The 27,751-nt window shown below is 49.1% G+C and overlaps 1 protein-coding gene across 4 annotated transcripts in view; it reads right to left on the bottom strand.

Moving 5' to 3' along the window:
* The window catches only part of Ankrd6 (ankyrin repeat domain 6), a 125,048-nt gene that overhangs the window by 4,281 nt on the left and 93,016 nt on the right, over positions 1-27,751 (bottom strand). For all 4 annotated transcript variants that reach the window (XM_057790908.1, XM_057790909.1, XM_057790907.1 and 1 more), the window contains exons 3-14: positions 20,372-20,470; positions 18,234-18,332; positions 16,687-16,785; positions 11,624-11,722; positions 10,301-10,399; positions 8,824-8,922; positions 7,918-7,995; positions 4,364-4,468; positions 3,126-3,257; positions 2,613-2,798; positions 1,474-1,626; positions 715-828 (exon numbers count right to left, since the gene is read on the bottom strand). In XM_057790908.1, coding sequence (XP_057646891.1) covers positions 715-828; positions 1,474-1,626; positions 2,613-2,798; positions 3,126-3,257; positions 4,364-4,468; positions 7,918-7,995; positions 8,824-8,922; positions 10,301-10,399; positions 11,624-11,722; positions 16,687-16,785; positions 18,234-18,332; positions 20,372-20,470 — 1,362 coding nt within the window. The remainder of the gene's footprint in view (positions 1-714; positions 829-1,473; positions 1,627-2,612; positions 2,799-3,125; positions 3,258-4,363; positions 4,469-7,917; positions 7,996-8,823; positions 8,923-10,300; positions 10,400-11,623; positions 11,723-16,686; positions 16,786-18,233; positions 18,333-20,371; positions 20,471-27,751) is intronic.

Genomic DNA, 27,751 nt, shown 5'->3' with positions numbered 1-27,751 from the left:
GAGTGCCACACATGTGCCTTGAGGTGCACACCTTCTCTCTTCTCTGCCCCCACCCCTTGATTTAAAAAAAATGCATGTGTGTTTGTGTGAATGTCCTCCCCACGTGTGCAGGTACCACTGGAGGGGAGAAGAGTGTGAGGAGATCTGCGGCTGGAATCAGGCAGCTGTGAGCAACCCAGCGTGGGTACGGGGCCTCTGGAGAGCAGAACACACTTGCTAAGCCAGCCCTCTGGTCCCCAAGAAGGAACTTTTACATTACGACACTTGAGGTTACACACACACACATTGAAAGGTTAGGGATTGTTTATTCTCCCACGGCCATGCCTACCACCAAACCAAGGTCGTGAGTTACCTAGAACTCAGATGCCTAAATGCCCTGCAAATCTTCCAAGCCAGGTGTTTTGGTTGCTTTCAGAAACTCCCAGGTATTCAGCCCTGCTGCTGACTGGGAAAGGCAGTAGACTCCCGAAGAGGAAGCTGATGAACAGCCCAATCACAGAACAGCCTCCTCTCCAGCATACTGTCTCCACTTCCTGCCAGCAGACTCAGCAGCAGGTTCAAACAGGACTGTGTGCCCTTTGCTACTGACTTTACTGGGGCTACCAAACAACAGGCTATGGAATGCACTCTCAGCCTCTCGGTTTGCACTGCTGGACCTGGACCAGTTGGGCAAACAGGCTACGACTCAGCAGCGAAGGGCTGGCTGATTCTTACCTGCCGCTTCTCCCCCTCCTGCTTCTCAGCAGCTGCGTGCTGCTGCAGGCGACTCAGGCATTCTGTTCTCTCCGCCGACAGTCGCTCCACCATCAGTTTGTCCAAAACACACATCTAGGGTTCAAGGAGACAGAGCATACTGAAATGACTAAGAATGGACTCCGGCTTCCACTCAGGAGAGTCCACGAAAGAGGGAACCAGTTTCAGCTCCTCCTTCCGTCCTTGGTTCACAGTATGAAACCCTAGCTTCTTAGAATTCCTGCACATATTTCTTGTCCCTTTTTCTCATCCTAAGCCCTAAGCGCTTAATAGACCATGAGTTCACAAAAATATACAACATCAGCAAATGTAGTCAGGGATTCTGATAGGCCCTAAAATGTAAGAGCCATAGCTATCAGGAACAACTAAAAACCGCGGTGAACGTGTTTCCCAGGGCTTCATTAAAGGAAGTCAGGGCAGGCACGGAAAAGGAACAGAATCTATTTCAAAGACGGCTTACGAGAACAAATGACCACCATCATTTAGTCAAAGACCTTTCTGGGGCCTTGTAACATTCCTGCAGGGCCCTAACTCCTAGGGTAGACCAAGCTCACTGATCTGACAGGGCCCCAAATAGAGAAAAAAACTAGTGTTGGAAGGGGCCAGCCACAAGAGCTCGCTGGTGAGCCATGTCTTGTTGGTGATGCACCGCAAGCCGTGACATCTCTGAGTCACCTCTGCCTTCACACCTGTCATCAGGAGGCGGAGCCACTGGCTTACTTGGTGCTGGGTCTTGCTCTCCATCTGTCCCAGCTTTGCATTCACTTTATCCTGCACCGATCCCAGTTCGGCTTTGAGCTCCTCCACAGTCGCCTCCAGCTGGTTCTCCAGCTTGTTGATGAGAGGTTCACAGCGACAACCCTTTATGGGAGCCTGGGGTGATGAAAAGGGAATCAGGGACTGGAAAGACGGCTCAGTGGGTGAGAGCATTCACTGCACAAGCCTAAGGACCTGAGTTCAGATCCTCCCACCCACGGAAAAATCCAGGCATGCACATCTGTAATCCCAGAGCTGTCGGGGCAGAGACAGGAGGATCGCTGGGGCTTGCTGGCCTCCAGGTTCAGTGGAAGATGCTGTCTCAAAGGAATAAGATGTAAAGATGTGGGGGCTGGAGAGATGGCTCAGAGGGTAAGAGCACTGGCTGCTCTTCCAGAGGTCCTGAGTTCAATTCCCAGCAACCACATGGTGGCTCACAGCCATCTATAATGAGACCTGGTGCCTTCCATGCCAGCAGTACATTGTATGCTTAATAAATAATTAAATCTTAAAAAAAAAAAAGATATAAAGTGATATAGTAGGGTACCCAGCACCCTCCTCTGGCCTCTGTAAGTGCACACAAATACACACACACACACACACACACAGAGAGAGAGAGAGAGAGAGAGAGAGAGAGAGAGAGAGAGAGAGAGATTAGTAAATTAGCCCTTGGGCAACCACTGTGCCAAGTAGGATACCAGCGGGAGGCAGAAGACAGAGAGGACTAAGAGCACAGACTTATCCCCATTATTCCTAGCTTTGGAATGCTGTAACGTCCTATTGGGTGAGCTTTGGGTCCAAAGGCACTGAGATTCAGAGGATGAGACACTGTAACTAACTTAAAGAGACTTGAACCTCTGGGGTTCAGGACAGAACGCCTACTCTGGGGCCTCAAGACAGAAGTCCCCTCAGGATGGTACAGATGCTATGGACAGGGACTTTTTCTGGGGCCTACATGGCACGGTAAAGCTGCACTCTTCGGATGGGGGCACTTGTGACCCAAGTCTGACTAAGTCAAGCCCTGGGTGGCCATTGACCTCCAGGCACAGGCTTCTCCAGCCCTTGGCGTTTGCAGGCCGCTAGCCCGTCAGAACTGGTGATACCTGCATGACTTTTCCATCCTCGCCCCGGTACAGTGTGTAGAGCTGGTACGCCCTGAATCCATGGGGCGGAGGTGGGGACCAGCACCGATGTCTGCTCTTCTTTTTGGGGTGGTGATGACTGTGCGGGTTCCTTTGGTGTCCAGGCTGTTGGTCTGCTGCTGGGGTGGGGTCAGATAGTGCTGACACCTGTGGAAAGAAAGAAGACACCCCTAAGTCCCTGCAACACCCGTTTCCCATTTCCCATGCCACGTGACATAGGATAGCCCTGTCTCAGAAATAAAATATAAAGAACCCCACCTTGCTTCTGAGCTCAGAGCAGCACACCCACCCAGAAACATGAGCACCCTCTCCGGTGTCTCAAGCCAGTGGATTTCATTTTTGTACTCATTCCCAAACAGCCAGCCAGAGGCACGGTGTCTCAGCTAGGGAAGTCACCCCAGCCCCTCCTCCAAGCCAACCCCTAATGTCACCCACCCCCTCCAAACCCCCTCCACGCCCTTGCTTGCTCCTAACCTCCGGCCTTGACTTTCTCCTTCTTTCATCCTTTCTGGGCTCCTGGGAAGCAGATGGGCAATCTCTTTTAGCTTCCTCTTTTTGGGGGACAGCTTGCTCACTGCTGGGGGTGTCTCCTGCTGAGACACTTCCCTACAAAAGAAAAGCCCCCAGATTGTTCCACTTGAGCCTTTGGCCTCTGACCCCAGCAGGGTAAACTTGCGCTTACAAGATCCCACCCAATCACGGACCCACAGGGACATCAGCCAGTGACAGGCGTTTCTGCCTGGTGGGCAGGCTCAGCAACAGCTTCTGGCTGGCTGGGCTTTTATCTGGATGAAATGAAGTGTGCTCTTGGGTGCTTACTGTGGTGCTTAGATCAAAGGTGTGTGGCACCATGCCCAGCTTAGTAATAACATCTTATGTGTCCAAAAAGGTCTTTGTAACATAGTCCCTGCCAGGAACTCTCAAAGACCCAGGCACCTCACACATGTCTTTAATCTCAGCAGAGGCAGGTGGATCAGATCTCTGGGAGTTCAAGGCCAGTTTAGCTAGCAAGCTCCATCCAGATCAGCCAGGACTACACAGTGAGACCCCTTTCCCCCCAAAAAGAACTTACAAAGGATATCAAATATATTGCACACTGCGCAACAGCACCCACTGAAGGGTAAATCTCCAAGTCCAGCAAGCTTGTATTCTATCAATTATGCAACCCTGGTTTGCCCCGTGTCACCCTTTTCTGATACACAGAAGCCAGGAGTAGCCTTACTCCATTCTCTCTTTAGAAGCTGAAGAAGCAGCCTAGTGGGTCTCAGAATCACCTAGAAAGCTCCTTCAAACAGACCTGGCTGCCCTGACCCAAAGCTCCTGTGCCAACAGGTCCAAGCTGAGCCCTGGGAATCTGCATTACTAACAAGGCCCCAGGGGACAGCAGGGGCACCAAAGCTGCAGAACTGAAGCTCTGCACAATTCAGGGTACAGTACGGCTGTGCCCACCATGCGATAAAGGCCACAGGCACACAGGGCACACAGGGAAGATAAGGCTGCGCTCGCGCTCTCTCTCGCTCTCTCTCTCTCTCTCTCTCTCTCTCTCTCTCTCTCTCTCTCTCTCTCTCACACACACACACACACACACACACACAGATACAGGATCTGGAACTACAGGGACAGGGGGAGGAGCAGCAGCCTGAACCCAGCGGAAAGGACAGGCCAAGGACGGCAGCAGCGGTACCTGAGGTCTGTGGGAGGGTCCCTCATACCTTGCTCTGTGCCACCTCATCTCTGGGCACAGACTGGGCCCTCCTCTCTTCCTTGAGCCTCTCTCTCCTTTTCCTCAGGCTTCGCCCACGACTAAAGCGCAAGATCTAAAAGAGAAAACACCACCGTTGTAGGGGCGAAGGGGGCACAGCACCAACACGTGTCAGAGTGCCCTGGGTGTGGCACACGGACCTAGCAGAACCCACAGCATGGTGGGAAACACTAGTGGTCACGGAAAACTCTGGACTGCCTATGCCCCCTTAGTCTTGTGTTGAGCACAAAAAGGACCCAGAAATGGGTAGCATATTGTGTCTGATCACAAGAGGCTTCTATGATGATAATAAAAGCATTTATGTGCTGGGCTGGCGTGGCCAGATAGGTGCGCATGGCCTAACAGAGAATGTCACTTTCATACAACTAGGAAAGCAATGGCATGTCATGTGACAACAGCTCTGCTCCAGGCAGTGTCATTTTCTGGTTTCCTTGACCAAGGTGTATGAAAAAAACCCTGTCAGTTTAATTCTGGCATCACTAAGGTACATCTGGAGGCCATCGGACTAACTGGGGCTCCCCAGGGAGGACTGGTACCTGCCCCTAACAAGGCAATAAAGCAGAAGGAGCCAACAAAGGCACAGGACAATAGATATTGAAGACCCCCAGCATCAACCAGACAAGGAGTTTTAGCACATGCTTTTGGCTACATGGGGAGCTGCCGGGATCAGCCGGGAACAGGAGATGGCTGGACTTGCTGTCACTGCCTGTCCTTAGCCACTAAGATGTTTAGTTGGCAGAGTGTGTTTAGCCAGCAAACCCAGATCTGAGGCACCAAGATCCTTCAGCCTCTGGCGCACAGTATCTAAGAACATAAAAGTCGCCAGGTGGTGGTGGGCACACTCCTTTAATTCCAGCACCTAGGGGGCAGAGGCAGGGGGATCTCTATGAGTTTGAGGCCAGCCTGGTCTTCAGAGTGAGTTCCAGGACAGGCTCCAAAGCTACACAGAGAAACCCTGTTTTGAAAAACAAAACAAAACAATATAGGTAGATAGATAGATAGATAGATAGATAGATAGATAGATAGATAGATAGATAGATAGATAGATGATAGATAGATGATAGATAGATAGATAGATATAGATACTAAAAGTCTCAGAGCCATTGCCTCTGACAGTCCAGACGCGTCGACGAGTCTGACGGAGTGGTGATGGCAATGCTGGTTGCTCTCTGGTGTGGAATCTTATATCAAGGCCCAGCTGACCCCAAGCCTGAACTACTTCACATTTGCGAACACAGCCGTCACAGACGACAAGAGACACAAGGTCACCTGACCCAAGCAGCAGCAGCAGCAAGCGTCCCTCCACCGACCATGCCAATAGCTGCAGAGAACTGCATGGCCCGCAGCCTGTCTCAGAGTAGCGGGGGTCAAACAGAACTTCGGCAGAGCTGTCCAGATCACAGGACTCTGTGAGCGCTGGTCCAGAGGCCTTGGGAAACGGCCTCTTCTTAGTGCTGCTGTGGCCACCAAAAGCCAAACTTAACTAAGGGCTTCAACAAAAATATTTTTCTTGACAGACGAAGCAGGTTGTGTGTGAAACTACAATATGTAAAGAATGTATTTTATCACAAATGAGCATCACATGCATGCAGTGCCCACGGAGGCCAGAAGAGGGCACTGGACCCTTGGAACTGGAGTTACAGATGGTTGCTGGGAATTGAGCTGGGTCCTCAACAAGAGCAGCTAGTGCTCTCTCCCAAACCATCTCTCAAACAGGAATGCAACGGAGACCAGTTCAGGGGACTAGCGAAGGTGAAGATCCTCTAGCTCTGGCAGACAACCGACAGGTGGACTGAACACATGGCCTGGTGTGTTCTGTGTGCCTGGTGAATTCTACAACCCACAAGACCTGCTGGCCTGTGTGTATGACTGGGGATAAACAGGGCTGCTGCGTGGGGATTGAACTGCTGAATGCTGAAATGGCAGACGGAACTGCTGCCTCGGGACACTTCTATGACACTCTCTACTTCCTGATTGTGACAGACCAGCACTTTTCTGCTTCACAAAGCTGGAGTGAGGTGAGGTACCACATCCCTGCATGAACGGGGTCCTGGGACCCTGACTAGGGGCACGGGAATGAAGAACACACAGGCACACAGACACATGGATGTAGGCAGAGGCTGCTTGTTTGTCCCTAGCTGCCCAGACCATGAAATAATCATTCAGAAACTATACTATTTGCAATACTGTTTGGCCAATAGCTTAAGCATGTTTTTAGCTAGCCCTTATATCCTAAACTAACCCATCTCTACTAGTCTGTGCATCACCACGAGGTCATGGTCCACTGGCAAAGTTTCGGTGCATCTGTCTCTGGCTTCTTTCTGACTCTGCCTACTCTCTCTCTTTTCTAGCCTGGCTATATATTTTATATATATATATAATATAAAATGCCCAAAGCAGCTTCTTTATTCATTCACCAATAAAAGCAAGACATAGACAGAAGGCCCTCCCACACCACGTGGACACACAGACACAGCAAAGCTGAGAGCAGCTTGGTTGTGCTCACTCTGATGGGGTGGCTGCAGAACCCTAGAAGTTCAGCATGTTATTATATACAGATGAACAGGGAGATGGGATCGTTATATACAAGGGGGCTGGGTTTATGGTATACAACTGAACAGGAAAGTTTAGCTAATCTGAGTGTGGGCAGTCTTTGGATTGTAAGCATCTATGGGGGAAAAGTCATGGTGAACAGTTTTTGCACACACTTTCAACATTCACTCATAGACCAGAAGGCTTTGGGGCCCTCCATTCTCAGCCTTGAGGGCTCATTGGTTTTGCCATCCCCCAATATCACCCAGCTCCCATGAGTCTGAGGCATCGGGGGCCTTGGCATGGCCATTCTCACGTCAGCAGCACACATTCATTCAGGGCTTCACAGGCTCCCTATAGAGAGGCATTACACTTCTAGCAGCTTCTCACACCCGATGCCCACATCAGATACCACTGAGCAGCACCTGCTCCCTGTGCACAAGGCTGGTCCCTCTTACAGAAGAGAAGAATTGTCAGCAATGTAGAAACTGCTGCCAGCCATATGAGCACATCTTTAAAACTAAGTGAAACGAGGGTCATGTGACACGCTGGGCCTGGGTACTGGCAGCATGGTTCTCAGAAGATTATTTCCAAGTCCCTAAGATGAACAAATCAGCATTCCCAGCCTTGCTCTAGAATAGACTGCTTTCCCAACAGTAAGGAATTGATTGTTTCCACTAGAATGAGCAATGGCGAACACTACAGAACATTGTCTTGTCTTAGCTCTGGCATGAAGCAGAATGGACAGGGTAGGGTCCCAGAAGTTGGGATAGCAAGCTCACACCTCAGCGAGAGAATGGCACCCTGGATAAAGAGCTGGACTTGGCACCACACAGACGTTTATACTCTGCACTGCCTCCCTTCTTAGCCAGCAATTCTTATTTATTTTCACCTGGCTTCAACAGACCACAGCCAGAGGAATCCTGGCAACTGTGTAGCCCCACAGGGTCAGTAAGATGCTTTAAGTCCTACCTGGGGAGCCTTGGTGAGCAACAGAGCAACTTCAGGATTATTGTGGTGGCGGGCAGTCTCCAGCGGGGTCTGGCCTGCCTGAGGAAAGACACAAGGAAGGCAGGTGACAAAGGGACCCCAGGAGTGGGCAGTTCCACTCCCCATCACACTCAGGCGGAAGGCCACTCCTCCTGAGCCTCAGTCCCTCAGCAAAGCGCATTGGCAAACAACGTCATTAAAACCTCTTAGCCTCAGATGGTGGGACAAAGAGGGACACAAACACGAGGAAGACCGAGGTGGACATTTCTGTTTAGCAACACAAAGGATCAGGAAATCCACCTCTAGGCAGAAGTCTCCGACAGGAGCGGTCTCAGCAGCGAGCTACAGACATAATGTAGTCTGTAAGATTAAACATCAGGAAAGGATGTCAGTGGGATTCCAAAGGGAAGGAAAGTGTGTCCTGGTCACCGGGGACAAGGTAACTATGGCACCAGGCAGGTCCAGAGATATAATGGAGGAAGGGCGTGTGGTGGGGGCGTGGTGAACTAGACACAGAGATAAAGAAAGTCAGCTTCAGTGCCCCCTCTTGGAAGAAGAAGGGTACTGGCTATGGGACTTACAGAAACGATCAAGCATACTGAGAAAAGGAAGGAAGGAAGAACGGACAGAAGGGAGGAAGAGGGGAGGGAGGGAGGGCAGAGCTCTTGAGAGAAAGCAGCAGAATCCTGAGATGGGTTTACAGCTGGCCAGGAGGCCATCTTGAGGCCCACATGTCGGCTTGTTGAGAACCCTTCAGAACTCTCTCCTCGCCAGGCTGTGCTCATGCTAGCCCAGGGTCTAAGAGTTAACTCCTGGGGCTCCTCAGAGCTGGCCCAAACCAGATGAGGTCTGCAAGTCTGTGAAACTCACAGCTGCCGCTCAACTTACATTGTTCACAATGGTCGTGTCAGCGCCAGCTTCCAGCAGGATTTTAACCACCTTCTTGTGATTTAGGGCAGCAGCCACATGGAGGGCTGTGTCTCCAGCCTGCAAGCAACCAGAAGAGAGTTTGCTAAATACGCCTATTGGTCCCAGGCTAGCTGTGGATCTCTGCCTAGGACACACTCCAAAGCCAAGCAGAATTTGCCCTGCAAACATGAAGCTCACTGTGAAAGCCGTGAGGGGACAAAGGTGAACAGTTAGCGCATTCATTCATAACACGCAGTCCAGAAGCTACAGACCAGGGTCATGTATGCAGGGGTGAAGAGGACCAGTTGGGTTGCTGAGAATGGAGGACCTCCAAGGAGGCAGGCTGAGGGGCCAAGGTTTCACGCAGAGGTCTGGACCCTATGTATCGGCCAAGGGAGGTCAGAGTTAGTGCCTGGCTTCTGAATTGGGCCTGAGGAAAAGCTGAGAGAAGCCTTGTGCCTGGCCTTCAGCCTGGACCAGGGAGCCGGGACAGTTCATCTGCAGGCTTAGGTGGGGACACAAAAGCCTGGTTTGGTTAAGGCTGACTGCTTTCTCCACTTTCCCTTCCAGCCTATAAGTTTTCATATTCTCTTTATACAAAGTGTTCCCGGATGATTGGTCCTGAAACGAAGCCAGCTCCCAAAGGCAGGGTGTCATTTCCATAGGGAGTGACAGACAAACAGACATAAGACTCATCCCTCCCTGCCATAGCAGACAAAGAGCCTCCGTCTTCATTACGGGCAGCGTGAAATTCAGCCATCTTTGAGTAGATTTCACCCCCATCACTAGTCCTGTGTGTTGGGGAAGTGACTCCCCGCCTGAAGAAGTATCGATGCCTGAATCACACTCCTAGACTTGATTTCACTCGGGTACAGCGTGGGTTTGGTGTGGGGATTTCTGAGGGTGGGCTTGAGATGGGAGGATTGTTTTGTCTTAAGTTCCCTGCTGTCACACGCTGCGAAGACTGGTGGGTGGGGACGGAAAGGTGGGTAGCCTCTGACCTGGAAGCTATTGGGGAGAAGCTTTTGATGAGTTAATGATTCTCAACCTGGCACACCCTCAGGAGGGAGATTTACAAAAGTATTCCACTGAACTTAAACCACAGAGATTTTGGCTCTCTGGGTGGCATCTTCATGTCCCTGATGGCTCTCACAGGCAGGTTGAAGCCGCTGTTGTAGGGCATGTTTAATCTGTCCTACAATCTGATTTGAATCCCAGGTTTATGCACTCAGTCCCTCACTAAGGCAAACGAAGCAGGAGACCCAGCAGTTCACCCAGAAGTAGCAATGCAGGAAATGAACAGCAGAATTCACGAGACACCTATACCCCTTGCTCCTTTCCTATAGCACGCTCGGTTTTGTAGGTGTTCTCGATAAAATCACAGTATAAGCAAAAGTCGCGGCAAGCTCTCCCAAGATCATTCACAGGTCACTGTGAAGAGGGTACATGCACTGACCTGGTTCTTCTCATGGACAGAGCAGAAAGCACTGAGAAGGAGTTTAACGATGGACAAGTGATTGTATCGCGCGGCCACGTGCAAACAGGTGTCTCCTGCCTGTGGGTGGAAACCAAAGGCTCAGCACAGAAACCTAACAACAAGAAAGATCAGCACTGAAGAGCTGTCAGACAACTGCCCGTGCCACAGGAAGCATTAGTCTGAACAACAAGCCGCCCCTTTAACGTACCTGCTCCAACCCCAAGAACCTTTGCTTGGCTTTGCTTTTGTGTATATAAAACTAGATACTCCCCATGAGCACTTTGGAGAAGCTAATGTGGGTGATAGGCTCCATGGACCCTGGCCTCCCCTACAACACAGTGTCTGGAATAAATCGAGTTAAGACAACGATGTTGCTTTGGAATGAGATCTATCCCAGCAGGAAGGATGCTAACATCCTCTCTGGAGCAATGCAGCCTAGGGAGCTGAGGAATCAGAAGACTCTCAGAATCCTTCTTAGTGGGCAAAGCCAGACTCCACTGCCTGACACAGAGACAGACCCTCACGGCGCTCGACGGGCTCCTGTTGGGGTTTCCTGTCTGTCTAGAAGATCGCAACCACTTAGCATAGGGAATCCTAGAACTATATTATATAAGTCTGCCCCAAGCAGGGAGATATTAGCATTTCTGAGAAAAGCTTACGCCACAGGATGCTCTGAAGCCTTTTAGTGACACATCCTTCTACAGCCACTGCCCTGCCTGACCGTGGGAAGAACAGTGCAGGGATCAACAGCTGCCCCTGGAGGAGTGCCCCAGGACAGCCCTGCCTGGTACTGTCTCAGACAGCAGCAGTACAGTGCTCTACAGTACAGTGCTCTACGTGGGTAGACGTTCTTAAAACACGTAAACCAGTGGTTCTCAACCTTCTCAATGCTTTGACTCTTTAATACAGTTCCTCATGTTGTGGTGACCCCAGCCCTTAAATTATTTCGTTGCTATTTCATAACTGTAATTTTGCTACTGTTATGAAGTGTAGTATAAATATATTTGGAGGGAGAGGTTTGCTAAGGGCGTCATGACCCACAGGTTGAAAACCACTAATGGACCAGCTATCAGAGTCTGACAGACATGTGGCAAAAATAAAAAAGAGAGAAAGTAAACTCAAGGCACGAGTGGAGAAAGCAGCGTTTTCCCCTAAATGACCCCTTAGAAAATCAGCAAAAAATTAATTTGGAGAGTAGGCCCCAAAGACCCTGGCGCCTTAGTTTCCAGATATCAACACTGACTCTGCTTTGGGGGTTCGTTTCCAAGGCAACACAACACAGAAGCTGGGGCTTTCACCCACGTTATTTTTGAGGTCAGCCCGGGAACCGCCCAGCAGGAGGACGCGTGTGCTCTGGGAGCGGCTGTTCTGGCAGGCCAGGTGCAGAGCCGTGTTCCCTGCCTGGGAGAGAGGAGAAAGAAGGGGGTCAAGTTAGCAGTATACCGGGTCACCTGCCGTGCACACAGAGATTCTTCCTCCGGGAGAAGCCAGCCATTGTCACAGTTCTGCATCGTGACAGACCCCAGCTGGTGTTTCAAATGTAAGAACCATGAAGGTAGAGTCCAAACAGGCTGTAGAGCCAGCTCTGTCCCTAAACTTTGGCTCTGAGGCCTGTCTCTGCCCCTCATGGGTTACAGTCATTCAGAAAGCACGTCACATGCCTTTTTTTTTTTTTTTTTTTTTTTTGGTTTTTAGAGACAGGGTTTCTCTGTAGTTTTTGGAGCCTGTCCTGGAACTAGCTCTGTAGACCAGGCTGGTCTCGAACTCAGAGATTCTCCTGCCTCTGCTTCCCAAGTGCTGGGATTAAAGGCGTGCGCCACCACCGCCCGGCTAGCACGTCACATGCTTATGTTGACTTCTTGACCAGAAATGGAGCTTGAGCCCCCTTCCTCAGGCCTTGGGCATGACTCTCTGGATAGCATGGGCAATAGCTGGGCTCGGACACTTCCGGGAAGTGGGGCGGGATGGTGGCTAACTTTGTCTTGTAGGCCTGTATTGAGATGTCTGTTCTTCAGTGTTTTTTAAAGATAAACACTTGAACTATGAAAGAATCTTGGTCTAAGAGGCGATACTGCAGCTTACTGTACCACCTCAGAAAAATGTCCACAATAATTTTTTTTTTTTTTTTTTTTTTTTTGGTTTTTCGAGACAGGGTTTCTCTGTGGCTTTGGAGCCTGTCCTGGAACTAGCTCTTGTAGACCAGGCTGGTCTCGAACTCACAGAGATCCGCCTGCCTCTGCCTCCCGAGTGCTGGGATTAAAGGCATGCGCCACCACCGCCCGGCTTCACAATAATTTTGCAAATGGCATAGTGTGAACAGAACTCTTTGATTCTAGGGGAATAGGTCCTAACAGCTGCAGAAAACCCCAAGAAAAGTGTTTTCTCATTACTTAATGGAAAAAGCAGGTGAGGTAGTCTGAGCACACGTTGATCAAATGCTGGCCTGAGGCTTTGTCCTGGTGACCTGAAGAGGTGCGGTGGCCCCAGCCCAGAGCCTCCTGCCTTCCTCCCCTCCCTTCCCCTCCCCTCCCCTCCCCTCCCCTTCCCTCCCCTCCCCTCCAGGTATTACATTCTTTTTGAAAAAGAACACTGCAACATTGGAAGTAGATAACGAGCAAACAAATAAAACTTTATCATCACTTACTCTTCATAACCATGGCTTAGTCAGCCTTGCCGGGCATTATCCCTCGGGATGCAGAGGATGGTGAGCCAGCGGCCTGGTGAGGTCGGCTGCCTCAACCCTCCCTGTCACCCTTGCTACACACAGGAAGCTCCTGGGTGCAGGGCTGTGGCCCTGTTCTGGACTCGAATTTCCTCAGCCAGACAGGTGAAGCCCGACCTAGCACTCAATGTCTCGCATTCTGAGAATCTCTCAGATAATCAAGCCTGGCTTAGAGGTGGCCTTTATTTTTTATTTATTTGTTTATTGAGGTTTTAATTTCCAGGCTGAGAACCATGGACTTAGCTCTTCACAGCAAGGCATCTACTTGTGCCTAAAGACTCTTGACCTCTGAGCTGCTGACTTCACGCGGTGGTCAAAACGTGCTGAAAAAAATGAATGAAATAAAAGAAACCCAATGGCCTAGAAAGCCAGCATACTAAAGCCTCCTTTGCCACTGGGAAATATCAGTTCTGTGGGAAATTGCTTGACTCAAGAAAAGGAAACATTGCCGGGCGGTGGTGGCGCACACCTTTAATCCCAGCACTTGGGAGGCAGAGGCAGGCGAATCTCTGTGAGTTCGAGACCAGCCTGGTCTACAAGAGCTAGTTCCAGGACAGGCTCCAAAACCACAGAGAAAGAAACCCTGTCTCGAAAAACCAAAAAAAAAAAAAAAAAAAAAAAGGAAACATTGGCTTGGAAAGATGGCTCAGAAACTAAGAGCACTTGCTGCCCTTCCAGAGGACCCAGGTTCAATTCCCGGCATCCACAGACAGTTCACAACCATCAGTAACTCTAGTCAATTCCAGGGGATCTGATGCCCTCTTCTAGCCTCAGCGGGTACCAGGCATGCATGTGTACATGCATGTAAACACTCATACACGTAAAATAAAATGAATCAATAGAGAAAGCGCACTATATAGGTATGGATGAACAACATACATCCACATAGTACAGTCCCACTCAGCAAGTGTTAACAACATGTTGGGATCTAAACCATTCAGGGAAACAAGGCTTATTTTTGAAAAGGCGACACAGAGCTGTGTTGCTAGAGGCTTGGAAGGGTTGACTAGCGGACTGCCACCGAAGGGTACAAAAGAAGTTTCTTTAAGTGACAGAACATTCTGTGTTGGTGCTGGCAATTACACAACCACATACGCTTGTATGAACGCATGGGACACGATTCATTCCTAAAAAGTAGACTTTATGTCAACCCCACCTCCAAGCCTGCCATTAAAAATGTGGCCTCCAGTAGATGCATGATCAGCACCCAAAATGACGAATCCTGACTCTCTAACATGATGCTGTTTTTGCTAAATAAGAAGCACTTTCAAGATGACCCGTCAGAAGCTGTCTGCAGAATGGAAACATCCCTCGTTGGGATAACATGAATCACCCTATGAGTATTTCTGCAGCTTTCTCCACTTTATCCTAAGAAAGAACTACTGGCTTTCCATAGTCCTCTGGGAGCCCTACCTGGAAAGGAGACAACATGCTGCAGCAGACAGACCTGGGGTGCTTTATGGCCGATAAGATGTCACAAACAACACATGTGTCTAAACCAAGGACTCTAGGAGCTCCCAGCTCAAAGTTAACCTCTTCACAAACCAAGACAACCTACTTCTCAGTTGGTATAAAAAGCCAAGCAGACTACGCACTGTCTTGAAGAATGGAACAGCCCCACCTGAGAGGACATGAGGTAAGTGTTGCTGATTATGCGGCCTGCAGGATCCCACAGGCATCAGTCCATGAAGGAACCATAAGCAATGTGACCACAAAGCTGCCCAAGGAGAGCTTCAGAGCAGCCCAGTGGGGTCAGGGAAGGCCCAGGTTAGATGGCTGTAGGCAGAGGCAAGGAAGAGCTGCACCTAAAATGGAGGCACCAGGACACCTCCAGACACAGTGAAGTGTAGCAGGGAGACACCACAGCAGAGCAGACTGGTCACTGAGAGGGTTCTGGCCGGCAGAACAGCAGGGTGGGAAGGCAGCAAGCTCAAGCTGGTTACTCCACTGTGAGGCTTCTGGAACAGTCCAGGGACAATCATGATGAGCAGGGAAAGAGAAAGGAAGGTGCGAGACAGAGAAGAGATCAGAGAGGAGACACACACGACAACGGGGGAGGTGGAGCAATGAGTCTGCCTCTGCCTGTATGAGCCTAGAGCATCCTGCTTCACCGCACTCCAGAAAGCCCCGGAAAGAGCAGAGAGAGCCAAGGGATTTCAAAGCAGCTGTAGCAGCCTCTCTGGGACCCCATATTCCTACCTCCCCTGATGAGCTCAGTAGAGTTTCTCCAGTTCTCATTTAAGGCACCATAGCAGGTGAGGCCCAGAGAAGCCACGTCACGGAGCCTATTTCTGATTGGCTGGTTAGTATTCGATCTTGTGCCTAACTTGTTATTGAAGACCTTGTGTGATGGTGTGTGTGCAGGATCTCGGGCTACGGATAATTGGTTTCTAGTTCTACTGTGCTGTGTGTGTGTGTGTGTGTTGTGAGTGCACGCGCATATCTGTGTAATGCTGAGCATCGTCCTCAGGCTGTTCCTCCCCAGGCACAGACTCAGTACTCCTCCACTTCCCTATGTGAGGCCACCAGCCAAGCAAGTGCATTGTGGGAAATCCCCAGGCTCCTTACGCACTGGCCACAGACCCAGCCTGGCCATCCAAGGAAAGAAAAGGCAACCCCTTCTCAACAGTACTGCGGATATTCTCAGAGTACTGACAGTGCCTCCTTTGCTTTTAAAATAACACACGTCTCTTCTCCTAGTGGTTGAAGAGATAACCAGTTCAGTTTAGAAAGCTTGAGAAAGGGACAAAAGCAAAAATGACACCAAAAATGAGTAAGTCTAAATTCATGTAGACAGCCACTGTTAATATGTAGGTGCTATCTTTCCAGGCTCGGTTTTTACACAGGGTAGACTGACATTAGCACGGAAGCATGTATGTGCGATCATGTACTCCTCTGTCGTGCTCCTTCAGGGCTCCTAACGTTATCATCGAAACTGTGACTTAAATTATATTGTGTTTGCTCTGAGTGAATAATGTTAGGTTCCTCTCCTGCATTTTCTTCCGCTTTACTTATTGGTATCACAGGTATACTTAAGGACAAAACTTTCCTATCACACTTCGCTGCTTTACCAACCAAAACCTGGGATGGTAGCCACCCTATAAATAGGCAAGAACTTCTTTTCCTTTTAGGTGATGCCAGGGATTGACCTGGGGACCTTGTGAACCAGAGCTAAGTGTTCTACCCCTGAGCTGATGCGCTATCCTACAGAACCACGTTTGTGGTACAGCTTGCCTCCCCAAAGCAGCTGCTCCAGTTCCATTTCCCCAGCCCACTTACCCTACCTGCCTCTACTGACTGCCAGCATTTTGGTTCTCTGCCGACATTTTCCATGCCAACTCTCTAATGCTATTCTTTGTAACAGGGTCAAATGATGAGGACAGGTTCCCGGCAGTGGCGGGGGGGGGAGGGGGAGGGTCTCTCACAACAGCGGGGGTTTCAGCAGCATTGTGGCATGCTTACCCTGCCTGGAGCACAGCCCTCCTACCTCTGCAGTGAGCCTCCTAGGTGAACCTGCCCTGCGGGGTTCTCCATGCCCCAGTGAGCTCTGCCTGGAGCTTCTCATGGGCAGGAGACAACCCGGGACAAAGACTCCCACGACCCTCCTCACCTGTGAAGGAGGAGGTCAGCTGCTGGGCCTCACCTTGTTCCTGGCAAGCACGTTGGCTCCCGCTTTAACAAGCAGCTTGGCTGACTGGCTGAACCCATGCCAGGCGGCTTCATGGAGGGCTGTGTTCCCATCCTGAGTAAACACATTGGACGATAGCACATTACCCATGGTCTGGCTCTCCTTGCTAAAACAATGTACTACGATGGCTACAGGGTCTTCCTCAATAGGACCCATCAGAACCATGGAGCACATAAAAAGATTTGAGTGCTAAAAACCAAAATAAAATAAAATAAAGTAAGGGGGTGGCTGGGGCACATGCCTTCAATCCCAGCACTCCGGAAGCAGAGGCAGGCTGATCTCTGTGAGTTCAAGACCAGTCTGTTTTACAGAGCAAGTTCCAGGACAGTCAAGGTTACACAGAGAAACCCTATCTCCAAAAACTAAAAATTAAAAAAAAAGATTAAAGGCATGTAACATCATACCTATCTCTTTACCAAAATTTAATAGTTTCGCTGGGCACATACTTTTAATCCCAGCACTTGGGAAGCAGAGGCAGGTGGATCTCTGTGAGTTCAAGGTCAGCCTGGTCTACAGAGTGAGTTCCAGGACAGCCAGCACTACGCAGAGACACCCTGTCTCAAAAACAAAACAAAACAAAATTTAGTGGTCTCTAGTTAGGATAAAACCCCCAGGATTCTAAATGATCAAAAATCGAAGAAACACTGATTGTAAAAAGCTAAGCAAGATTTCGAGATACATGGCTTTTAAATACAAACTAATAAGCTGTCTCCCATTTGCTTCTGATAGAGGGGCTGAAAGACGGGCAGGTAGGAACTCACACGTAGGCATGCTCGGGCAGGACCACATTCTCCAGTTACGTCCATCTGTGGGCCCCAAAGAGCTAAATCCAATGCACCTGGCACCCACGAGAGGAGAGCCAGGGTTCCAGAGACAAGGCTGGGCAGGGCAGCGCAGGGGCCACAAGGCCCGGCTGGGACCATTATAGGAGCAGCAGCAAGTGACAGGGAGACCGGGAAGGGCTCTGACCCAGAGCCCCTGGATGTGCGGAGGAAGCTGGTGCCGCCTTTACTGTCTGCACACACATGGCACTTTAAAGAAAAGCTGTGTGTGTGTGAGGGGGGAGGACACAGAGTCTGTACTGCAGTTAAGTACAAAAATCCCACATTTTAAGATTTGACAATTTAAAAACACTGGCATACGTGCTGGGATTCTTGGAAGAAAGAAATTCTTCGGTTCACTCTCTTTCTTCAGAGCTAAAACATTTAACTTGCTTGTGCATCTAAGAAACAGCTTCTGAGGGGGCCTTTTCCCCACCTTCCGTGGACCTTCATAGGTCCTGACTTCTACACTGACCTGGACTAAGTTGTCAGCACAGAGCCTCACAACAGAGGGAAGGGTGTGTAAACAAACACGACTCTGGAACCCTGATCTTTCAGAGAAACCTAGGTTGACCTCTCTTATTGCATGATGGGAGAAGGACAACATCGTGAGCACACCGCGGTGAATCAAGCTGTCTCCTTAGCTCCCCAGGGTCCTGCAGCCCTTACCACCCCCCTCACCTTGTCCTGTCTGTCCAGGGCACATCCCTCACGGATAAGCGTTGTGATGATCTCAACATTTCCCACCACAGCGGCCCGGTGCAAGGCTGTCTGGTCCCCCTGCAAAGTAACACAGAAGAATAACAGGTTTCTTTTCGGCCACCATATGGTTCCTTCCTTAAGCCAGACACCAGGCTGTCTCCTGTCCCCTCAAGGAGGAGACTGGTTATTTGCAGAAGAGCTTGGTCGCCACAGGCAAGGCAAGCTTTGGGATCCCATTAGTAGAGAATGCACGCGGGCAGAGCAGTTTGGTTCATAAACCGGAAGGGATCTTCTGTCAATAGCAAGGATGACTGCCGGCCTCAGATCTACCTGCCAAGGAGAGCCAGGCTCCTTCCAACGACCTAATGGAGTCGTGCCTGGGAGCCAGGCTGTGGATGTCATACCCTTCGATCAGCAACTCCTGCAATCCCATGCCCCACTAGGTCCTCAGGCCCGGATTACAGAGGAATCACTCTCCAGCTGTGGCAGTTTCAGGACCTCATGCTTTGATGACAGGTGTGTAATTTGTTCACTGATTTGCACTAGCCGAGAGCGATGAGGGGGTGGGGGAGGCCTCCGGGACTGCGGCCTCTTGCGGCATACTTCTGAGAGGCCTCTTGATGATTTATGCTGCATTCTAACCCCTTCTCGGCAACCAGATTCCCGGGATGGACAGGTTTCTCCTTCAGGCACCAAAAGAGAACTTGACTCTTCCCCTAACTGCGGCAGAGAGGCTGCATAAACACTGCAGAGGTGAGAAGGGAGGAGTACTAACGGGAAGGCTCTGAGCTCTGCCTTCTAGGAGCACAGTTCAGGAATGAAATCAAATCAAGCCTGAGAGCCAGGCATGAAAGGGGAGATGGGTGGACAACGTGGATGTTTTCAGGTGGAAATGATGAGCGGAGGGCCAGGGGGTCAGGAGAATGGGTTTATGTACAGCTCTGGTATAGATCCATCAGCTCGCTGAGCCTCAGGACCCTCACAGGAAAAGGTAGGCCTAGGGGGCTGGAGAGATGGCTCAGTGGTTAAGAGGACCCAGGTTCAATTCCCAGCACCCACATGGCAGCTCACAACTGTCTGAAGATTCGGTTGCAAGGGATCTGACACCTTCACACCAATGCATGCACATAAAAAAGTTAAATAAACCGGATTCTATGATTCAGCTGGTAAGATTTCCATTAGCAAAATTTCCAGACAGACACAGAGGGGCAAGGGACATACTCTAGAACTCCCCTGGACCCAAGACCAAGAGAGGCAGGGGAGACTGTGGAAGACAGATAGCAAAGAGCCTCAGCCTGAGCGAGCGTGTTTGGTTGGGATGGGTTGGCAGGCCTGACTTTGTGACCTTGCCACAATGGCAAGCAAGAACTTAAGTAATCAAAGAGAAGGCTAGAATATCCCAACATGCTTGTGCCAGCAGCTTGAGATCCCAGCAAACTCTTTCAAGAGGCCTTGATATTTTTTTTTTTTTTTTTTTTTTTTTTTGGTTTTTCGAGACAGGGTTTCTCTGTGGCTTTGGAGCCTGTCCTGGAACTAGCTCTGTAGACCAGGCTGGTTTCGAACTCACAGAGATCCGCCTGCCTCTGCCTCCCGAGTGCTGGGATTAAAGGCGTGCGCCACCATCACCTGGCAAGAGGCCTTGATCTTGCATAAGTCCCTTTCCCCCCTTTTAGTTGGGATGGAAGTTCAAGCTACATGTACAGTAAGAGAAGACAAAGCAGGAGGTGGTGTTAAGCCTCACCTTTTCTTCAGCAGTAAACTTGGTTGATGACGCACACACCCAATGGGTCTTTCCCACACTCGCTGCCAGAGTGAGTCCTCTGTCCTAAAACAGGACCTAGGCCAATGCCCTCAGACTCTGCACTCAGATGCTAATGGGGCAATAGGAACGACAACCCAAGAGCCTCCTGCAAGCTCCTTCACTGCTGAGAATGGGCCTCCCAGAAGGTGGCCCCAAGAACAGGGACCAGGCTAGAGACAAAAGACACACAAACAAAACTTCTGGCAAGCATCTAGTACCCGCCCTGCTCACACCGCCAGCATCTGCACTGAGGGCCGCTATTCCAGACAAACTCCGCTGCCAACCCTTCTCTGGAGGGAACGATGCTTCTACTTACATCATCCTGCAGGTCGAGGTCACAGCCAGCCTTCAGCAGAATCTGGACCACAGAGAGATGGCCCTTATTGGCAGCAAGGTGCAAGGGGGTCCGGCCATGCTGTTAATGCAAAGGAAACAGTTGGTTTCAGAACTAGATCCACCATGGGACAGGACACTAAGGCAAAAGGACACACCAGCTTTTCGGAACACCTCTGCCTCCTGCTTCTAACCCCACTGTCCCTCTGCTCTGGAAAGAGAGTCTCAGTGAATTTATTAGGAATTCAAGTTGCCTCTGTTAACTTTGACCAATTTTTACGTCCTACGCTTAAGTGGCAGAAGGTGGGGCTTCTAGTCCTCCGGTTTTCCCACTAGTGGCGATACCACCAAGCAGTAAAAGGCTGTGACAAACAAGTCTGACAGGACCATGGACAGGAGACAAAGAAATGTCAAACCCATGGGCTCCTGAAGATAAAGTCATAGCCAGGTGAAGGTGGAAAAGGCTCTGCCTCTTTTCAAAAACAGTTTTGGAAAGTATGAAAACTATGGTATATTAAGATCCACATATCTGCCAACTATTTTTATTAAAAAAAAAATCAGAGGCATTATTGCTGCTCCTGTGACCGCCTCCCAGATCTCTCTGTGGCTCCCGAGAACTAACCCTTCTCTTGAATCTGGTATTTATCTTTTCTTCGCCTGTAGTCACACTGTCCCTCCCTGTCTCTGGCCAGGGGCAACATGCAGATTATTGTTTCAAACGATCTCAGGCACGTTAGGTAACAGGGTATCATTTAGCTTTTCTTTTCGGGATTCTGTTTATTATTGGGTTTTGGTCCAACATTCTGTTCTGGTGATGCTGCACACTGCTCAGGTTTCCTGCCGGCCACCCAGGTGTTCCCTGTGGGCGGCACCAAGATGGGCTCCTTAGTGCTGTCACCGAGTCACAGCGAGGACCGTTCCCTTCCCTGCAACTGAAGTTTGTGGGCAGCCACGATGCGTGACACCCAAAAGAAAATGCACTTTCCTGGGTGTCCGTGAGCTTCTGTCCAGGGAACTGACCTTGTCCAACTTCTACTCCGCAGGCTCTCACAGAGACACCCTGATTTCCCTCAGGGTTCTCTACGAAGAAAACTTCAAGGGACTAAGGCATTTGAGAAAAGGGGGCTCACGGGGGCCTTGCATACAGCTGAGCCACTCACTAAGACCTGCTGCCTTTGATGATGTTCCAACGGGACAAGCATGTTTACGACCTCGGTAAAGCACGGGTCTGACCCGATAACCAACCATGGAGAAAAACAACAGACAAAATAAGGATCTTAATTCCTAGCCATGAAATCCAATCAAAACAGCAGAATGAGTCTGGAAAGAAAGAGGCCAGAACTTGCTTTAAAATTAGAATTCTTAATTAAGGGAGAAAGTTACTCCCAAGAATTAGGCTATGAAAACCCTTCACATAAAAAGGACAAGGTCAGAGATGAGATAAAGGGGTGACCTTTCTCCGCTCTTCACGGGTTACCTCGCCTTGATCCTCTGGGTGAGATGGCCACAGTGCCTGCCCCAGACAGGGGAAAGTGACTGGGTTTCAATCACTGGGCCCAGGCTCAGGCCCCAACTGTCATCACGTGCCCTTGTGAATGACCTCATATCTCAACACTGACTAAGGGACTCTCACAGAATTCTCTATGCAGCTTGTCGTGGGGGTGAGACAGGGGGGTGTACGTGCTGTGAGGACAGAGACTGTCATCAAATACAAGTGCTCAAACAAGACAACAGAGCAGGGCAGGGGACAGGAGTGGGGGCTGCTGGGGAAGAAGTTAGACCCAGGGTCACAGACCAAGGAGCCATGGGGGCAGTCCTGCCAGCACTCGCCCTTTCCTGAAGGGTAAAGCAGATAAAGGTTTGCCCATGTGAGCATAGGCAGAAGGAAGAAACACGGCTGCAATTCCTCTATGGAGCCTAATGTTTGCATGAATGCCTGGCCCAGGGTTCCTGTGGAATGGCCTCTGGGCAGCGTGCCAACATTGGGATTAGTGCCTCGTAGATAGGGCGCTCCACGGTACCAGCTCCTTGACTTGGACATCACAGTAGCCAGAAGAACTGTGAGAACCAAAGGCCTGATGCCTGAGCAGCCCGTCCACAGTGTCTGTGTCACAGGCCAGGATGGACGAAGGCGGTTTAAACCAGATCACGTGCCCGAGTGCACCCAGAAACTACCAAACACAAACCATATCCCTGGACTGCAGACAGGCCCTAAGCCAGCGTCATCAGTGTCTTCCAGTTGAGAAGTAAAAGGCTAGGGTCACTGGAGCCAGAAAGATCTCAGTCAGAGCTAACAATGCCTAGTGATTCTGGGTGGGACAATCACCTAAGCCTGCTTTCTTCTCCATCACACAGGAATGGACTCCTCACCCCATACCTGAGATAAAAATGAAGTACAATCCTCCATCGCGAGTGGGGGAGGCTGAGGCAGACGAATCTCTGTGAGTTCGAGACCAGCCTGGTCTACAAGAGCTAGTGCCAGGACAGGCTCCAAAGCTACAGAGAGACAAAACAAAAAAACAAACAAACAAAAAATGCAGGCTTTAATAAGTGTTCATTTTGTGAATGAAGTTATCTTTCTCTTAATTGAAGTTTCACCAAATGCCTTTATCTGTTTACGTTTAGAGGAAGTGAAAAACCACAGCATCCCAAGAGGAGTTTCTTAACAGCTCCACTGTCTACCCTACAGCTCCTCAGGTTTTAACATTATGCCTCTGGTCCATGCTCAGCACAGAAGCAATGCAGAGGGTCTGTCCAGGCAACAAGATACCAATGATGCTAAGCTAATAAAATTAAGCCTCAGGCGAAGATACGTCTTCATTGGGGAATATTATTTTAAGGTGTGTGAATTTTGTTTATGCTGCATTTGTTTAACTCTGTGAAGCTGTGATTCTTTGCCTGTCTAAAACACCTGATGGTCCTGATAAAGAGCTGAACAGCCAATAGCGAGGCAGGAACAAGGATAGGCAGGGCTTGTAGGCAGAGAGGATAAATGGGAGAACCCATTTATCAAAGTATTTCCTGACACAAGCAACCGCCTCCATAATTCTCCTCCTCTCCATTATCATAAACTTTAGGGGAAGAGAGGAGCAATGAAAGCAAGGGAGGAGAACTTCAGCGGCCAGCCATGGAGTAAGAGCGAAAGTAAGATACACAGAAATTAGAAAAGGAAAAGCCTGGAGGCAAAAGGTATTTGGGATATTTTAAGAAAAGCTGGTGAGAAGCTGGGCGGTGGTGGCACACACCTTTAATATCAGCACTCGGGCGGGCGGCAGAGGCAGGCAGATCTCTGCGAGTTCAAGGCCAGCCTGGTCTACAAGAGTTAGTTCCAGGACAAATTCCAAAGCTACAGAGAAACCAAAAAGAAAAGTTTGTGAGAAACAAGCCAAGCCAAGACCAGGAATTCATAACTAAGAATAAGCCTCCGTGTGGGATTTATTTGAGAGCTAGGTGGTGGGCCCTCCTCAAAAACCCAAAAGAGTAAAAAAAAAAAAAAATTCAACATTTCTGACATAAGGTAACTCTGGAGATAATGTGATCATATATGAAGCCAAGGCTTTCTCAAAAGAAAACCCCACCTTTCTGTTCTCTAAAAAGTATCTCCTATAGCATTAGTGTAGGGAACTAGGAAGACATCAAGAAGAAATTCAGGAAGCAGGATGAGTGGCCTTCCCACTAAGAGGGTGGCAAGTGGAGGGACAATGGGAACCTAAAAGAAAGCAGGATGGTATGGATGCACAAGCAGGGGTGCCACACAATATAAAAGAGACCGAGACCCTAAGAAGAGTGACAGGCTCCAGCTGGAGACATGCAGGTTTGGTCCGAAGTACTTAAAGCAGTATCATGGGGCCACAAAAATAGCCAAGAAAGCAGCTTCGAGTTCAAGGCCAAACAGAGCCACACTGTGAATTAGTTCCAGGCCAGTCAGAGAGACATCGTGCACCCTTGTCTCAAAACAGAGAGAAGAGAGTTCCAGGTGCTCAGGGGGGAACTGGGAAGTCAGAGTTTAACAGGGACATATACCTTCCACTTGGAGAGGTGGGAAAAGATCTGGAAGTAAATGCTGGTAACAGCTGGGCATACTGTGACTCTACAGAACCACTGAAGCTCACACCTCCTACAAACACTTAAGATGCAAATCTGTTCTTTTGTAAGTACTGCAAACAATTAATTTGACTCAATTTTAAAACTTAAACTGGTCAATCAATAGTATGCATATATTCTAAGAATGTGGAGCCACGTGTGTGGGGAAGGGAACAGGGAGGAGATGTTCCTTCAAGAGAACAAGAGGACTGGAGACATCCTGGGGATATGGGAAGGGAGAGAGGCCCTTGGTCCTAGACCTCATTCTCCTGTCCTGCTGGCAGAGTCAGGAAACCTCAGACACTAATCAGCGCCAAACTGCCCACCAAGGGCACGGTCTTCTAAAGCTATCGCAGACAGGGGTGTCAAGGGCAGTAAAAGAAATCCTTGCTTAGGGCCAAAATGATGCGCATCCTGGAATTTAGTACTCTTCTCCCATTCCAAATTTCAAGAGCGCCTTTCAGAAAGCTCACAGTTTGCTCACAAAAGGAAAAATCTTTAGCCTTTAAACCTTGTTGTAAATTATATTCTGAGCCATGTAACTTAGAAAGCCACAGGATCATATACATGCCAGCTGTAAAGACCCCCAAGCACACGTCTCCCTCGAGACACTACCACATACTTGGGGATGTCTGATTCTTTCTCTGGTCATCATTCTGCACACTGGTATGAGCTGAGGGTCCAGGCTGTAGGTTCTTTTAAAAAGCGTGTCCGCTTACTGGTGCATCTGGGAGTCCTGCTTGTGATGAAGCCAGAACCCTGCCTTTGTCTGACTGAGTTCCCTTTAGGGAATGGGAACCACCTCAGTTTAAGTGGCAGCATGGACTATGATTTTTTTTTAAGCTCCCTAGCAGGCGCTGGAGAGATGACCTGGTGGTTAAGAACACTGGCTGTTCTTCCAGAGGACTCAGGTTCAATTCCCAGCACCACATGGCAGCTCACAAACATCTGTAACTCCAGTTCCCAGGGGGTGTAATGCCCCCTTCTGGCCTCTGTAGGCACTGCACGAAATGCAGTACACAGACACCATGTACAGACACCCAACACTGCAATAGTACAGACATGCTTGCGGGCAAAACACCCATATGCACAGGATACTGTACTTCGACAGTTTTAAAATTCCTTGTGCATAAGTTTGACTGTGGTAAAGACATATGGAGGGCTGGAGAGATGGCTCAGTGGTTAAGAGCATTGCCTCCTCTTCCAAAGGTCCTGAGTTCAATTCCCAGCAACCACATGGTGGCTCACAACCACCAGACATACACACAGACAGAATATTGTATACATAATAAATAAATATTAAAAAAAAAAGACATATGGAAACAATTCCTGGTTTATGGAGATTTGACTTACGACTCACACTGATACAAAAGTAACGCATGCTCATGAGAAATCATTTTAAATTTTGACTTTTCTCCTTAAGGCTAGAAATATGCAGTCTGGCACCCTCTCGGGATGCTGGGCAAGCAACAGCAAGTCACATGATCAGAAAGATGGCAGAGGGTACCCCACGTATGTAGTGTTACTGAGCTGATATGTCTAGTAGGTTAGATGGAAGAAATGCACTTAATGTTTAAAGTATTTTTAATTTATGATGGGCTTATTGGGATGTAACTCCATTATTAGTCAAAGATAAAGTGTATTTAAAAGTAAATGGTGACCAGGAATGGTGGCTATAACTGTAATCCCAGTGTTTGGAAAGCAAGAGGGCTGCCATAAATTCAAGGCCAGCCTAGGCTATAATAATGATTGGACATCTCTACAAACAATAGAATATAGGAAGCATTGGTGAAGAAGTAGAAAACAGGACCCTAAAACATTCTGGTGGGAATGTGAAATTGTAAGCCCTCTTTAAAAACAGGCATGGCATTTTCTTAGAGCCTTAAACAGATTTATTACGTGACTCAGCAAATCTCCCCATATTCACCAACACAAAAGCGAACTCCGCCCACACAAAAGCATGGCTTTGGCAGCCATTTTCATAATAGCCCTAAACTAGAACCAACCGGAAGCGTCCACTGACTGAAGGACAGTATAATGATCCTCCTCTACCCACCATCTCACTCTGTGTAATAACCATTGTCGATCACAGTCTGGAACAGCAAATGGAAAATTCAAGAGAAAGAATTTTGAAGTCTGAAGTTGCATCCTGTTCTGGGCCACACAATGGAAGCTCATGTTTCTCTCCACCCCAGGGACACGCATCCCTGCTTTGTCCAGTGTCTCCGTGCTCTCCACCCTGCCTACCCACAGTCCCTCGTTCATCAGATGGACTGTGGTGGTGGTGCGGTGCCCGTGTTGAAGGTATCGTTATCTCGCTCAATGGTCCCAATGCACAACAATAACAACTGTATCTTAGTGTACTGATACTTTATACATGATGGAGGTGGTTCTTGTATTTTATCTGTTGCTTTCATTGGTTAACTAATAAAGAAAACTGCCTTAGCCCATTTATAGGCCAACCCTTAGGTGGGTGGAGTAAACAGACAGAATGCTGGGAGAAAGAAGCCGAGTCAGGGGTCGCCATGATTCTCCCACTCCAGACAGACGCAGGTTAAGATCTTCCCTGGTAAGCCAGCTCGTGGTACTACACAGAATATTAGAAATGGGTTAGATCAATATGTAAGAGCTAGCCAATAAGAGGCTGGAACTAATGGGCCAGGCAGTGATTAAAAGAATACAGTTTCTGTGTAATTATTTCGGGTAAAGCTAGCCGGGTGGCGGGGACGCAGACCCGCCGCTCTTATTACAACATATACACAGGATGTGTGTGTGGGGGTTTACTTCGTTAATTGTGGCCATTCCCTTACCATGCCTAATTTACATCCTAAACTCTATTATAAACATCTGTACATAGGAAATAACATAGTATACATGGGGCTTGGTAGTATCAGGCATTCATGGGGGCTTCTGTAATATAGATATTACAATATAAAATCTAACTATATCTATATAAGGGATAAGTATAGATATAGTATAGATAAGGGAACTACTGTGTGCTCTTACTGTGTGTTGCTGCTATTCAGCCATAAAAGGGGATGAAGTATCATTCACTGCAACATGAATGACTCTTGTTGATAGTATGCTCCACAAACGAAATCACGAAGGGCACCACAGGCCACACATCTAGCTAGGGCTTCTATTGCTTGGACAAAACACCATGACCAAAAAGCAGGTTGGGGAAGCAAGGGTTTATTTGGCTGACGCGTCTATATTGCTATTCATTATTGAAGGACATCAGGACAGGAACTCAAACGGCACAGTTCGGAGGTAGGAGCTG

The sequence above is a fragment of the Chionomys nivalis genome, chromosome 16, assembly GCF_950005125.1.
Source record: "Chionomys nivalis chromosome 16, mChiNiv1.1, whole genome shotgun sequence".
NCBI classification, from domain to species: domain Eukaryota; kingdom Metazoa; phylum Chordata; class Mammalia; order Rodentia; family Cricetidae; genus Chionomys; species Chionomys nivalis.
Note: the sequence above shows the minus strand (reverse complement) of the source record. Positions and strands in the feature narration are given on the sequence as shown.